The 14,529-nt window shown below is 27.7% G+C and overlaps 1 protein-coding gene across 1 annotated transcript in view; it reads left to right on the top strand.

Moving 5' to 3' along the window:
• Positions 1 to 13,108, top strand: part of LOC129958040 (rho GTPase-activating protein 15-like) — a 44,329-nt gene extending 31,221 nt beyond the window's left edge. Inside the window, exons 11-16 of the mRNA XM_056070192.1 lie at positions 11 to 151; positions 4,197 to 4,298; positions 7,770 to 7,847; positions 9,145 to 9,273; positions 9,467 to 9,572; positions 10,574 to 13,108. Coding sequence (XP_055926167.1) covers positions 11 to 151; positions 4,197 to 4,298; positions 7,770 to 7,847; positions 9,145 to 9,273; positions 9,467 to 9,572; positions 10,574 to 10,766 — 749 coding nt within the window. The 3' untranslated portion in view covers positions 10,767 to 13,108. The remainder of the gene's footprint in view (positions 1 to 10; positions 152 to 4,196; positions 4,299 to 7,769; positions 7,848 to 9,144; positions 9,274 to 9,466; positions 9,573 to 10,573) is intronic.
• The last annotated feature ends 1,421 nt before the right edge of the window (positions 13,109 to 14,529 follow it).

Below are 14,529 nucleotides of genomic sequence, written 5' to 3'. Positions count from 1 at the left end.
TTATATTTAGATTATTCAACTGGGAAAAATGACGCTGAAAGTGAGGTTGGTTTGCCAGCTGAGAAGAAACGTAAAATTAGAGATAAATTGAGACAGTTTTTTGTTAGGAGACCAACTCAGGAAAGTTTGAGAGAAAAGGGTATATTGCAAGGTAAGTAATTCGGTCTTCCTGTGTTTTGACAAATCAAAATAATTTCTTATAAAAAACTTTGTTAATTCTGGCCCCAGACAGTATCTGCATTGATTTTGTTACTTAAGCAAATTTCATGAAATAATGTGTTCAAAAAACTTTATAATCCTTTCGAGTACGAATTATTATTTGTTTGCAAATGTTGTGTATTTAAAAAAAATTAGAAGGATTTCATATGTAAAATCAATTATTGATGCTCAGATCATGTTGCCATCTTGGAACTTATTAATGTATCGTAATTAAGGTTGCGTGTAGTTGTGGTTCACTTCAATTATTGCGACACGTTAGAAAAATAATTTTATTTGCTTTCAAACTTAAGAAATTAAACAATTAATTTTGACTACAAGCTTCACCGAGACGAATGCGCGAGCGTTCTGAAGAAAGAAGAGAGAATAGCTTTTTAGAAGCATCCTGCGTGTCAATACCCGGATGATGTGCAGCGCGCCAGTTATGTCACACACTGCCTCGACGGAGCTTATAGATAACAGATTCATATTGATAGGCATTCATTACAAATGCATTATCTGTACAAGTTATGATATCTCTTGGTTATTGAAAACCCATTTAATCCACTAGGCTGGAAAGAATTAATAGGATGAAATGGTTGTTGTGGAAATGCATTATTTTAGATATCCATTCTTTTTAATAATAACTGAATTTTTAAGAGTTAAGATTTTAGAAATGTTATGAGAACGACTTATAGTAATCTGTTATATTACATACGGTCGAAGGAAGGGCGAAGAGCGGGTGGTGCCTAGCTTCATTCTGCTACTTGTCATTGTACATGGAAATTAGAATTATCAGTTTAAAGGTAATAAAGTATATACAAATATATTCTGCGTCTGAAATGTTCAAAGGGACATATTTAAAATTGCACAGATGATAAAGTTCCTATGACAACACTCTTTTTTGAAGTTATGAATGGATTTCCCATAGTAAAATTATTAACAGTACAAATTTTAGTTAATATACTCTAATTACATCAGGAGATGTTTCAGATTTCCTGCTAAAGGGTAATTTTAATATGTAGATATTCTCTAGATGTCGTTAATATTATTTTTATTTTTGTAACATTTCTAAAGCATCTATAATCGATTTCTACTTAATGAATGTTAAAATATTATATTGAAAAGTTCTGGTGGAAATTTGATTTTTTTTTTTTTTTTTCCCATTCATACACACGCGAGAAAAATATTCAAGAGCAGTGAAACCTTTGTCTAAATCACACTTGAGCCTGAATTATAAGTATGCTCAAAGTATCAAAATGAGGTTGTGTGTGTGTGACAGAAAGAGGGAGAGAGCAAAAGAAATAAAATTTTATACATTACTGATGCAAAAAAAATTTCTTGGAACTTTTTTTTTTTCCATTTGCATTGTCTTGTTTACGACTCATAGACATGAATTGACACTCAACTTTATTTTAGAAACATATATATAAAAAATAGTGCATTTCATTTACTGATAAATATAAATCAATTTTCCTCCTTGCTTTACTGGCAACCTAATGTTAGGTGCAAATTCTTTTTGATTGAGAAAGATTTCAGGATATATCATATTACAAAAGTGGAATGCAAATCGCAGAACATCACACTCTAAATATATATTCATTTATTCTATATTCTTTTACTTTCCGCTATTGTAACATTTTCTTAGTAATTAAACTATTGATTACTCCACTGGATGTCTTTAAAAAGTAATAATAGAAAATTTTAGAATTTTTTTGATTAAACACAATAAAATAGATTCAATTAAATTGGCTGGGGAAAAAAATAAGGTTTTATCAACAAAATGTGGAGTAATGGTGAAATAACAGTTAAAAATTGTAAAAATACATTCAGATGTAATTTATGAGAAATAACATAATTATACTTAAAAATTTTGTCTATAGATTTTGATTTAATTTTTGCATTGTCTTGGCATTTAAAAAAATTGAGTTAGAGCTGCACAGAATTATTTGACAGATCATAATTATTCATTTAATTGAGGTCAAATAAAAATAACCACAAATACTATTTATAAAGTTTCCTATAATCTTTCGTCTTCTCCGTAAATAACAAATCTTTAAAAATGAATTTCATTCAAAATATTGTGTATTATTTTGTAATAAAATATTAATTATTTCAAAAGAAATATTAAAACGTTCTTATTTTTCAAAAAATAAATTCAAAATTCAGTTGGATTTAAATTTATTATTTAAAAATTTTATTTTATACGTTTCTATCTATCATTTAAATGTAAAGTGAGAAGTGAGTAATTTTATATTGTCATAGATAATGGTAAATAAAATTTATCGATATTCCAGGAATCATTAAAATTTTCTTGTACGAAATTAATATAAGATATATTTTGCATCTAAAAAAATCAATACTAAACGTAATTCTCTTTATGACTGTATACAATGCTATAATAATTACAATTAGAGTAGTTTTATGAAATTTGGGACTGTATGAAACCTTAAACTCATAAAACAAACAATAAATACTAAATAAATAGAAATAGCCTTTTCCTTGTTACAAAATATGGATTTCGTTATGCATTAATTATAAACAGAAGTAATAGTCAGTATATTTGTAAAGGTAATTAGTTACAGTCCTACAAATTATTTATTGGAAGATAAAATTCCCATTTTTCAGTAACTTCTTATATTCTGTAAGTAACATCGTATGGATCAATGAGTGGCAATTCTAGTTTTCCAATAAGACAGATATTCTTCACCATATTTAAAAATTGCGACTATTAATAAAATATTGTGACACTTGAAAGTATTTTTTTGTTATTTTTTTCTCCCCTCCGAAATTTTTCATATATTCTTGCATTACAATAATGTGGAAAATAATATTTGATGTATTTGAATGCCAAATAAAAAGTTGTTGGCATTTTGAAGTTTGTTAAGTCACCCTGAACGTATCGTTTTAGTGGCAATACAGAAAACTTGATATGGCAAATAAACTATTCATAGGATTGATATTAAATTTTGCATGTCCCCATAAATTCGTCTTGTCTTTTGATTTATGTTGTAATTCAAAACGTTTTAAGCTTTAAATTTGAAATTTTTTTCGCATATTAAAAATTATTTTTTTATGATGTGTGCAAAATTTTTGGAGTACTTTATTATTAACTCATAATTTCTATACGAATAAACCTAGCCTAATGAATTTTGATTTCCGTGAATAACTTTTGATGTAATTTTGAGGTTTAATGAGAAAAATGGATGTTGCCAATGGAAATTTGAAACTCCAACTGAAAATTTTCCTTGTTCTTACTTCAATACATATCTACTCCCTAATGAAATATTTAATTCAAAATTCTTCAAAAGTATGTTCATTCTTTTCAAATTATGCATTTATTATGATTGTGTGATGAATGATGCCAAAATCAAAGCTGGATGGCTTTATTTTCTCTTATATTCTGTGAATATTGAATGCTTAGAATTTTTCTCCATCCATTTTGAAAAAATGAATTTTAGATATATAGAACATTGTACATTAAACAAAAAAAAAAAAAAAAAAACAAAAAAAAAAAAAAAAAATCCATTTATGATATTAAGTTCTCTATCCCAATTATGATCTTCATTTCTGTTGTTAAAATTTTTAATTTCATTAATATTAATGCAAGTACACATTTCTTTTAAATTAGACACAAGATGCAGTTTTGTATTTCATTTCATTGGTGGTTTTCTTTATTGACAGTAAAAAAAAAGTTTCATTTATGTGATCATTTAAACTTCCTGAACAAATATATAGTTACTTTTCGCCTATAAATATTGAAACAAATATTTAATTTACATCAGAAATCTTATTACCGTTAAGGTTGTAATGTTTCTAAAGTTTAGAGTCTTCATTTATATTGTTTATTAATTTATGGACGAAATTTTATCTTAGTGTCTGTTGTACAGTCATTCAATGGGCCTTGAAATATTTTTGCTGATTAATTATTAAAGCATAAAAATTAATATAAAGTAATTACTATTTATTAAATTTATTTTATAACTTTGTTTCACTTGCAGATGAACCAGTATTTGGCTGCCATTTAGAAACTTTATGTACTAGAGAAAACAGGAAGGTTCCGAAATTTGTTTCCACATGTATTGAAGTTATTGAAGAAAAAGGTATTTTTTTCCTTCAAAAAATTATTTAGTTTAAGAATCAAAAGTGTTTTATATCACTGTTTTCTGCAAAAGAAAAAAAAGTGTTTTTTTTTCTGATGATGGATTTACATTTTAATTGTAAGAAGTGTTCAATTGAGCTTGCAACCTTTTCTTTAAAAACTTTTGTGGTAAATATACCAAATCCACAAAACGTTCCTTGCAATTTCATCTTGTGATTCACATGGTATTATTTTATTTAATAATTTGAACTAAAATTATATAAGTTGGAAAAAAATATTATGATTGTAACAAAGTATTTTTCCCCCAAATACTTCAATGGATATTACTAATGCATTGCTTAAGCCCACCGCTACTAATCAAAATTTTTATAAGCTGTATTTTGAATGCAATGTGGACTTTTTGTCCAGTAGTCTTAACTCTTTCGCTCCTAACGCCGAATTTATACGTCATCCACATGATAATGTGCAGAGACGAAGACCAAGCATACCCAACATCCGTATAATAGCTTCCAAGACGAATGACGGTTGTATGTGGCATGCAGGATGTAATAGTGACTATTGCCGGCAATATTTGCAACCTATATTTTGGATAATAGCGGCTCTTGTGATCATCGCTCAATTATTTGTCAAAAGGAATGAACCACATGATTCGAATCATATTTTTTCAACCACCATTTTCCCCCCTATTACTATTAGGTATCATAAAGGAATAGACAATTATTAGGGAAAAGAAGTTCAAAGGAATTTTGTATCGATGCATACACCTGTGGTCCAAAATCATCCTCATTTCTTGCAGAATAAATTTGCCCATTCGCAGTGTGGCAAGGGATTCAGTTTAGTGGCAACTCTACACGGACCGTAGGATCGGGTTAAGGGCTGTATGTGCATTGACTCCCTTTCATAAAAGAGACGTTCAATAATTGTGGTATTTCGCTTGGGCAACCGCCTTGAGACTTAAGGGATCTGAAAACCAAATATGACATGCATTACGATGCACAAGCCCTTTTTTATCCAGGAGTAGGAAAAGGGCTTTTTTCCTGGCCCCCGGTTTTACTGTTAGATGACGGCCTAGAATTGCCACAAAATGAAGTTAGTGTTAACCACATTCCTTTGGACTTCTGACAGTCAAAGGATAACGCTCACAATGGGAATATGAAACATTAAATGATTTATTATAAAATTATTGATTATCTTCATAGTAAGAGTTAAAGGAGTAGTTTAATAGTTCTTTTAAGCCATATATCCTTACTAAGCAATGCTTAGGCTATCAATTAATAGACAATTAACCCCTTAATTAACCCAGACCCTCTCCCCTCCAGATACTAAAATTATTTGTATTTACATCCCTGCTTAGATTTAAAGTTGACTCATCGCTGAATACTACAGGAATAACGTTGAACTCGAAGTTAATCTTGACTTTTTGTGGACACATATATTCAAAATTCATTGAAGAAAAGACATGAAAATCAATATATTATAGGTTAATGATATCTTGATAAAATATTAGAAAACTCGCATTTTAAATTTATTTTGTTAATTGAAGATCATTTATTTTTTATAATTTATTTCACATGTGAAAATATAAATTTTGAAGAGGTGTTTAGATGAGGGCGGATCGCATTAAATTTTCTTCTCTTAAAATCAAGCGTAACGGTGGTCATTAAAATTGCGACCATTTTATGACATTGAATGGGGGAGGGAGATGTCTCAAAACAATTTTGCGTCTGTAGTCTCATATTGTCTATATCTGTCGCTAGCACTGAGTAAACAAGGGTAGCGAAGGATTCCAGATCAATGCTGGTGGTTCTTAAATACTTTGTTTGTTAGTTTTGCTGTGCTATTCATTTGAAGTTATTATCTGTTATTTGATGAGTCTCACTTTTCCTGGCCAACTTTAATAACGAAATTTTTATGAGAAATATCCAATTGTTTTGAATATATTAATACTTTCACACCTGGCGTTGATGTCCCAGACATCAACTTGGAACCGTTTTTGCTAACACATTGACTGCTGATCTGAATTTCTTACAAAGTAATTTACATGGGCCCGCCGGTCACCGGTGACCCCCATGGCAGTCAAGGAGTTAATTCAATAATTGAAGAAATGACATGCTATTATTTTTGTTTCATTATAAAAAAAAACATTATTAAGTTTTCACATTTCGGGGGATTTTCACCTATAATCTTGAAATTTTATTTATAAAAATACCTTTTGCTGTAGTTCATAATAGACTAAAAGTAAACTGACTAACACTTAAATGTTTCTTAATTCTGATTGAAAGGATTAAAATATCACAAAAATTATAATTAAACTTTAAGAATGTGTTAGGGGAAATAAATTTAATAGCAATTTAGATTAATAGTCTTGAACGGGATACTAGATTTAATGCAAATGTCTGAATGTGTCATGTGTTTAGGCTTGTTTTGTGTTTGTAGTTATTTCTTATGAGGTTGTGATATGTTATGAATATTACTTTGATTTTATATTTTAAGTTTTTGTGTATCTAGAAAATCATTCTCTTTTATGTTGTTCTTGATATGGTTTGAATGTTTATTATAAGATCATTTTGTGTGAAAAGCCTTTTTACTCTTAATTATAGCTTCATACAAATCGAAAACTTATATAATTCATTCTTCATGCCTCTTACAAGACCTTTTATTGGTGTCATTTATGTGGTAGAAACATTTCTCAGTTGCACATAATAGTTATAGTTAAAAAATTATAAAGTTGTGAATTTCTTGCTTTATGAATTAGTGTTTGCCCTCTGACTAAATGAGTTTATTCTATTTAATATGCACAATTTAGTACAAAGTGCCAATTGAAGTGCATCTCTATCTGTTCTAAATTTGCAATAGATGTTTATTAAGCATATAAATTACTTCAACGCTTATCATTGGGTAGTTTAGGAGTAGTATTGGAAAAAATTGTTATCTCAATTGCTTACAGATTCTGAAGGGGACAAAAGAAGTATTTGTATAATCAGTATTTATGTAACCAACCAAAAGCTACTGAAAAGGCTTTTGTTAAAAGAATTCCTGACTTATATACTTTTGTTAACTACTAAATATTTATGCGATTTATTATACCTAAATTTACCAGTTTTTTTTATCATATAATTTTGTACCATCAAAAAATTATTTCGTAATTTGTTAGTTATTCCATGCCATTTTTAGCAACTCTAGATTTAATTGATTTCTAAAACTTCAAAGTTAGATAGAAGTGAATGTTATTTGTCACATCAATCACTAAAATATACAGTTGTCATGCACAAAATGAGAAATTATTTTTGTATTCCAGTTACATTAAATATTTTATGTAGATTATTTTGGAAGGATAAATGACCAATAATTTTTAGTTTTTGATTTTCAAATTTTTTTTTTTACGCTATTTATATTCTAGTGGAAGAAACACCGTTTTGTGTGTAGCTAATTCTTTAATTACAGAGATGGCATTGTTTTTTTATTGTTGTAGAATTAACAGCTGATGGTCTGTATAGAGCAAGTGGTAACCTGTCTCAAGTTCAGAAAATTCGAATGCACGTGAATCAAGGTACTTTGTTACTTTCAATATATTCAGAAATAAAGTCTTTTGGTACTTAAAATTTGGAAATGTTTAATATCAAATCAGTTAATGCAGTATTATGCAATTTAACAAATTGTGGGTGAATTAGAATTACAAATTTCTTTATATGAACAAGAAAAATGACATTATATTGTTAAATAGTTTTTATATCTTTGCTGAAATTGAATAAAGTTATGAATGCGAAAATTCAACTTATTGGACTAATTTTTATAGCTTACTATTGTAGAATGTATACTTTCTTTTATCAATTATTTACCTGTTAAACAGAGAATTAACTTTTGCTAAACGCTTTTCTCATATTGATAGTATTGCCATATAGCCACGATAGATTTTGATGGATAAGAATGACGTAAAATATAATGCAATCTTCATATTAACTTTGAAAATTTCCATGGCGAAAGAAAGTGGGCCTGCCCATTGAAGTTGTCTTCTTGGTATTACGTCATATTTAGGGAAATGGTTTATATTTTGTCGCTGACCGTACTATGTAATAACTTTTTATTAATTGAACTTTTCATTTGAGATTTCATAATTCCGTTTAGAGATATTTTGATGGATTAGAACTTTTTAAATTATTTTTGATGGATTATTTTATTTTCCATATATCTGTTTTGAGTTGTTCTTTTTTACCTTTTTAATTGGAATACATAGTATAGGCTTATGTTCATTTTTCCTGTTGAAATCATTTTTTTTAAATATTGCTTCCTTTGGAGACTTTAAGAGTTCTTTTAAACAGTAATGATTTTTTTCAGTTCTATGTGAAAAGATTAGTCCATTTATTATAATAATAATAAATAAGTAAGAGGTAGTTCTATTAGGCAAGCAAAGCGGTTTAACAATAAAATTATTGCCTGAAGGAAGAATGAATACTTTTTCTCATACTTATTTGAAATAATTCCACATTAAACTCGCATGGAGAAAGTAGTTTAATGCATATGATGGTTTTGATACTATTGTAGACATTGGCATTGAAATATTATCACCTAATTAGTCGAGTATAATTTATCTCTATTCACTTAAATTACAAGGATTGGAGAAAATAAATTTGAATGTACTGTTAAAACCATTCTGCATGGTGTTTTAACTTTTTTTAGTACAGTGTTTAGGATCTTCAGTACTTTATATGGTCTTTAAAAGGCAGTAACTTTAATATGAAACACATGTACAAATTGAACATAAAATAATAATGCAGCTTTAAAAAAAAATTTAACTCCTGATTGTTTCTTTTTTCCATAGCAGTAATTTTTTGTTTTTTCTTTTACAGATGACTACTCTTGCTTGAAGGAAGAAGAGGATGTACATGTGTTAACTGGAGCTTTAAAAATGTTCTTCAGAGAAATGAAAGAACCACTCTTTCCTTTTAATATGTTTGAGAAATTCATGAATGCCATTGGTTTGTATATGTTTTCATTTTTTTTTAAATGTAACTTTTTGGAGAAATTTTTTTCGTCATTAATATATGAATTACGAGGGTTTATTGGTTTTGAGAACATATACAAACTTAAAAGAATTTTCTCTCAAACACTATACATCTCAAATTTTTCATCTATTCAACTTATTGTATATAATGAAATATTTATTTTTAGCATTACCAGATGCAATTAGCAAACTTGAAGCCTTGAAGAAACTTGTACAAAAAATGCCTGAGCCAAATTATGAAACTTTAAAAGTTTTATTAAAGCATTTATTGAGGTTTGTATGTTTTTTTTCCCCTTTTAAATTGGTAAAGACAATATAAATATCATATTACAATTTTCAGACCTCTACTATCCCCAAAGTTATCCTAAAAGTTATTGTTTTTGTATTATTACTACTCATAAATTCTTATACATACATTTGAATAGAAAATATGTATAAGCTTCGTAGTTATTTTGCCCAGAAAATTATTCCCCATCAAGAATTAAGTGTAATATATCTAAGAAGATATAAAGGAAATTTTTATGTCTTCTATTCTTAAAAACTGCTGCATAAATTGTTTGAACATTGTTTTATTAGTAATATAGTAACTTTAAATAAATACATTCCCTTAATTATATATTTAATCTTGGCTATTATGCATACTAATGATATTTCTTTTACTTGAAGTTATGTAATTCACAATTCACTTGAAGTAAAAATATAGAATAATAACTAAAAATAATTATTATTAGCATAATAGCCGCTTTACTCAATGAAATTTACGCTTCCCCGTTCAGTATATGCCACACTTGTTATATGTTAAAATTCTATATATTTTTTCATCATTGAAAATTGTATAAGATATAGTTATTTGGTTTGATATTATAAAGCCCATTGAGAAGGAAATTGATGGTATTAAGGTTAGGTGAAATTAGCTAAGTAGGCATTATTGGTTATGTATGTTTGCATTGTTTCTTACATTTCCCCCTTTAGTTTGATTGGACAATACTGAATTAATTGCACTATTTATTGTGCTTCTAAACGTTTGTTAAATGCAACTTGCATTTCATTATAAAATTTATTCTTATAATCGAAGTATAAATAAGTGCTTGCAAATAAAGGATGCATTCTTAACAGATTTTAAATTGAACTTAAAAAATACAAAGAAAATTTGTTTTTAACTGTAACAGTTTTGAAATTGTTTGCTGCCCCTTAATAAAAAGTCATTTTACCTAAAAGCATTTATCATTGATGTATAATTGCAATTGAAATTTTTTTTTTCTTTTTCTTTTTAGAGTCACTGAATATCACAAACAGAATCGAATGCAGGTACAAAATCTAGCTATTGTATTTGGACCTACTCTTATGTGGCCTGAGCATGTGTCTGCTAATATTGCTCTGGATATGATGCATCAGAATAGAATTGTAGAGTTCCTTCTTTTAGAATTTGATGCAATTTTTTCTTCTCCAAGTTCTAAGAATAATTAAAAAAAATATGTAATATAACTTATCACTGTGTTATATATGTGCCTATAGTGTTATTTGTACAATGAATAAATTAGGTTTTAATAGATTATATATATATATAAATATATACACATACACAAATATGTATATTGGTTGTTTTTGAACTCTTGTGTTTCTTAGCACATTTTCATGTGATTTTGCCAATGTTCCTAACGAGAAAAAATTGTATTATATATTTATAAAGTTTGGGTTAATTCTTCTGGAATTTGCCGAGCTTTGACCATAAATGATTAATTATTATTTCATTTCATACGAAATCCATTAGTCTTTCATAGTTACATTTTCATTGAAAAGTCATTTAATTTATCAGTATTTCAATGTCATGGGGGATGTATATTCTGGACTTTATAAAAGGTAAAAATATTTTATGCTGTATTAGTCATTGCAGAATTTATATCTTAAAAAATGATGCATGCAAATATTTGTGCTTGAATGTCATTTTTATTATTGTAATTGCTTGAAAGATATCATAAGTTGAGTGTAATGTATTCCTTATTCTGTATTTAATTATTAAAAGACTGATATCCATTTCTTTGATATCTTTCGGAAAGAGACGAAATAATTTTAAAAGTTACTTTGTTTTCATTTTCACAATAGGGTGAACAGAGTTTTAAAATTAATGTTTTCTAAACTGAAGATATAAACTATTAGTTATGAAAAAGATAAAATGTTGATTTTAATTAGAAATATACGTATCTGAATATTATATTTTTGTTAGTAAAAAAAGAAATGAAAAGAATAGAGAATAACTCATCTTTTTAAGATTCCACTTGTTGAAATTTAAATGCTGAGAGACTTTTTGAAACGTGCAAAAGGTTGATTAAAAAAAAAAGCTTATTGAAAAAAATTGCTTTAAAATAATAATTATTTTGTTAAATTATTTCGTTGATTTACTTGTAGATACTCTTATTTCTGTGTAATGTAAATACATGATGAATATATTAATTTTCAAATATTTTTACATAATATCTAAATTCATTTTTGGAAAGTCTTCTAAATGAGCAGAAATTGTTATCAGTACGGCAACATAGAAAAACTCTCTATTTGCATCGCTACGATTTTTATTTGATGCATTTACTATACTTCAGGAATATTTATATATGAATTAAAGAGGAGTTCTGTACGAATATTTTAAAATCTGTCAAATCTCATTATCAAAACATATTTTGAGGTGCCCATCTGAGAGTTTTATTTCTTTTTCAGGAGTTTTGAAATTTTTTAATAGGTTTCTTATATAAATTTCATAAAATTGAGGGGAGATGGAGCTCTTTTAAAGTTGATATAGAAAAAGAATTGCTGTACTTTTGTTTGTATTCACTTAAAAGTTATGAATGTTTTATTGTTATGTTTTTTTTAATCTGTTATAAATTATTTCCTTCTTTCTAACATGTATCATATTAAATAAACTTCTATGTTTATATTTTCTCTTTTGAACTTTATTTTATTTCTAACATTACTGATTTTTACATCCATTTTTTTCTGTTTAATTTTATTTTGCTCATTATTACTCTTTTATGTTACTTGCATTTTAGTGTTGTGTACAAATATTTGCATTGCTAAAAATGCATACAATTGTTTCTGTAATTTAGTGCATAATTAGAGAAAATTTTATTTGCTTAGTTAGTAGTTTGCATGACGATTTTGATATTTTAGTTTTTCTAATAGAAAAAAAATGAACTAATATTTCTAGCTCATGTTAATTATTTTTATTTTCGTATGAAGCTTCACATTTGTAATTTAAAATTCAGGAGTTATTTTTAATCGATCGATAATATTCGATATTATTCTATCAGTATTTTTCCATATGTGTATGAAGACTGTCTTTAATTCAAGACTTTAAATCGTGTGCCCATTATTTTTATTATAAAACCTTGTTTAAGGGTATTTAATTTCCCATAATCCAAGCATATTTTCCTTGTAGGAAGTTTTTTTTAATGCTGTAATACAAATAAAATAGTTTATCACGATTTTTAAAATGTATGTATATTATGCCTTATTTGTATATGAAGTGACCTTATGAATTTTTTTCAAAAGAGAAAGCTATTTCTGTGATAAGTAAATTCATGGCCAAATAATTTACATGTGATTTGAAACATACTAAAAGATAGAATGCATTAAGTAGAAAAATTTACTTTTTGATGTAGAATCTTGGAGTTTTTAAAATGTATAATTAGATTATAAACCAGTTATGTAAATGCAAAGTAATATTTTTCAAATATGAAGATTTATAAAACTTCTAATTCACTGTTGTCATTCCTTTGTTGTTTCTATTGTCATCATTGTCTCTTTGTTGTAACTTGTGATCTAAGAACAAATAAATGGTAATACTACCATAAATTATTTGCATTTTATTTTTGTGTGAAGTTATCATCCACAAATTTGATTGTACAGTTCTGGCTCATTATTTAATTCTTAATTTTATAATATGCAAAAAAACTGTGCTTCTTTTTGTATCGATATATTGAATCACCTGACTATTAAACTAGTTACTTTTTCCCTAAAGAAGTGAATTAAATTTTGCTGCTGATAAAAGGATGTTCGTAAGAGTTTTTTAAAGAAGAGTAGAGGATAATTTAATTGTTTAATCTAAGATTTTCTCTCTTTGTATATTATGTTTTATTTGAATATGAAATTACCTTTATAGGATCACTGAATTTTCTACAAATGGTATACATGTTTGAGGAAATTTATGAAAATCTTAAAATAACCATTAGTCTAATTAATATGGTTGATCAATATTATTTCACTAAAAATTGCTTTTCAATTATTTTTTCGTTTTTAATCATAAAGCATGATGCAAATGGTCAGGCAAGTGACATTTATATACATTTTATCTCTCCCAATCTCTACGGATTTGTAACATGAAATGTATGCTTTGATGCGTTTTTCTTTTGATTGGGGAATCTTTTAACAGGGTAATCAACTTTTGTTAAACTCGTTCCACAATAAAGGCTTTTTTTTTTTTTTTGCAATGAAAAGTTACTTACACCGTAAGTAATAATGAAAATCGCTTTTCACATGTTGGTTATTTATTTTGACAAAATATTTTGCGATATATTTAGAAAAACTGAATTATTTTGCGTTCTGATATTTTTTGAAACACTTCGATCGGAACGCCAAAATTTCGATTCTTCCCTCAGACCTTTTTACACTCATATCCATAAATTAAGGATAATGCAAATTCATGAAAAGAAAGAGTCAGAAGCAAAACAAATGCGACTTATTTTAAAGCCTATTTATTAAACAAAAGGTAAGGAGCAAAAACGATGCTGTTTGTTTGATATCATTAATAAAAATTGCGATTTTTTGCTCCCTGGAGCAAATTACAAAAACAAATATTACATGGTTGGTATGATGGTTAATACATAGTATGTCTCCCAGACGATGCAATACAGTCAGCACAACGACTAAGCATGCTGAGTATCAAATTATCTATCTGATCTTGGGGAATATTACACGACTCATCAAGCAATGCTCTCCGAAGCTCCGGTAGACATGCAGGAAGTGATTGACGGGCTGCAACTCGTCGGCCAAGCATGTCCGACACATGCTTTACTGGATTCAAGTCCGGTGAGAATGCTGGCAAGTCCATACGGGTGATATCTTCTGATCGAAGGCATTCGTTTACGATGTTTGCATGGTAAGGACGGTCGTTGTCATCCATAAACACAAATTCTACGCCCATGGCGTCCTGAAAGAAACGTACATGTTGTTCCAGAATGAC

This window comes from Argiope bruennichi, chromosome X1, assembly GCF_947563725.1.
Source record: "Argiope bruennichi chromosome X1, qqArgBrue1.1, whole genome shotgun sequence".
NCBI classification, from domain to species: Eukaryota; Metazoa; Arthropoda; class Arachnida; order Araneae; family Araneidae; genus Argiope; species Argiope bruennichi.
This window is presented reverse-complemented; position numbering and strand designations above follow the sequence as displayed.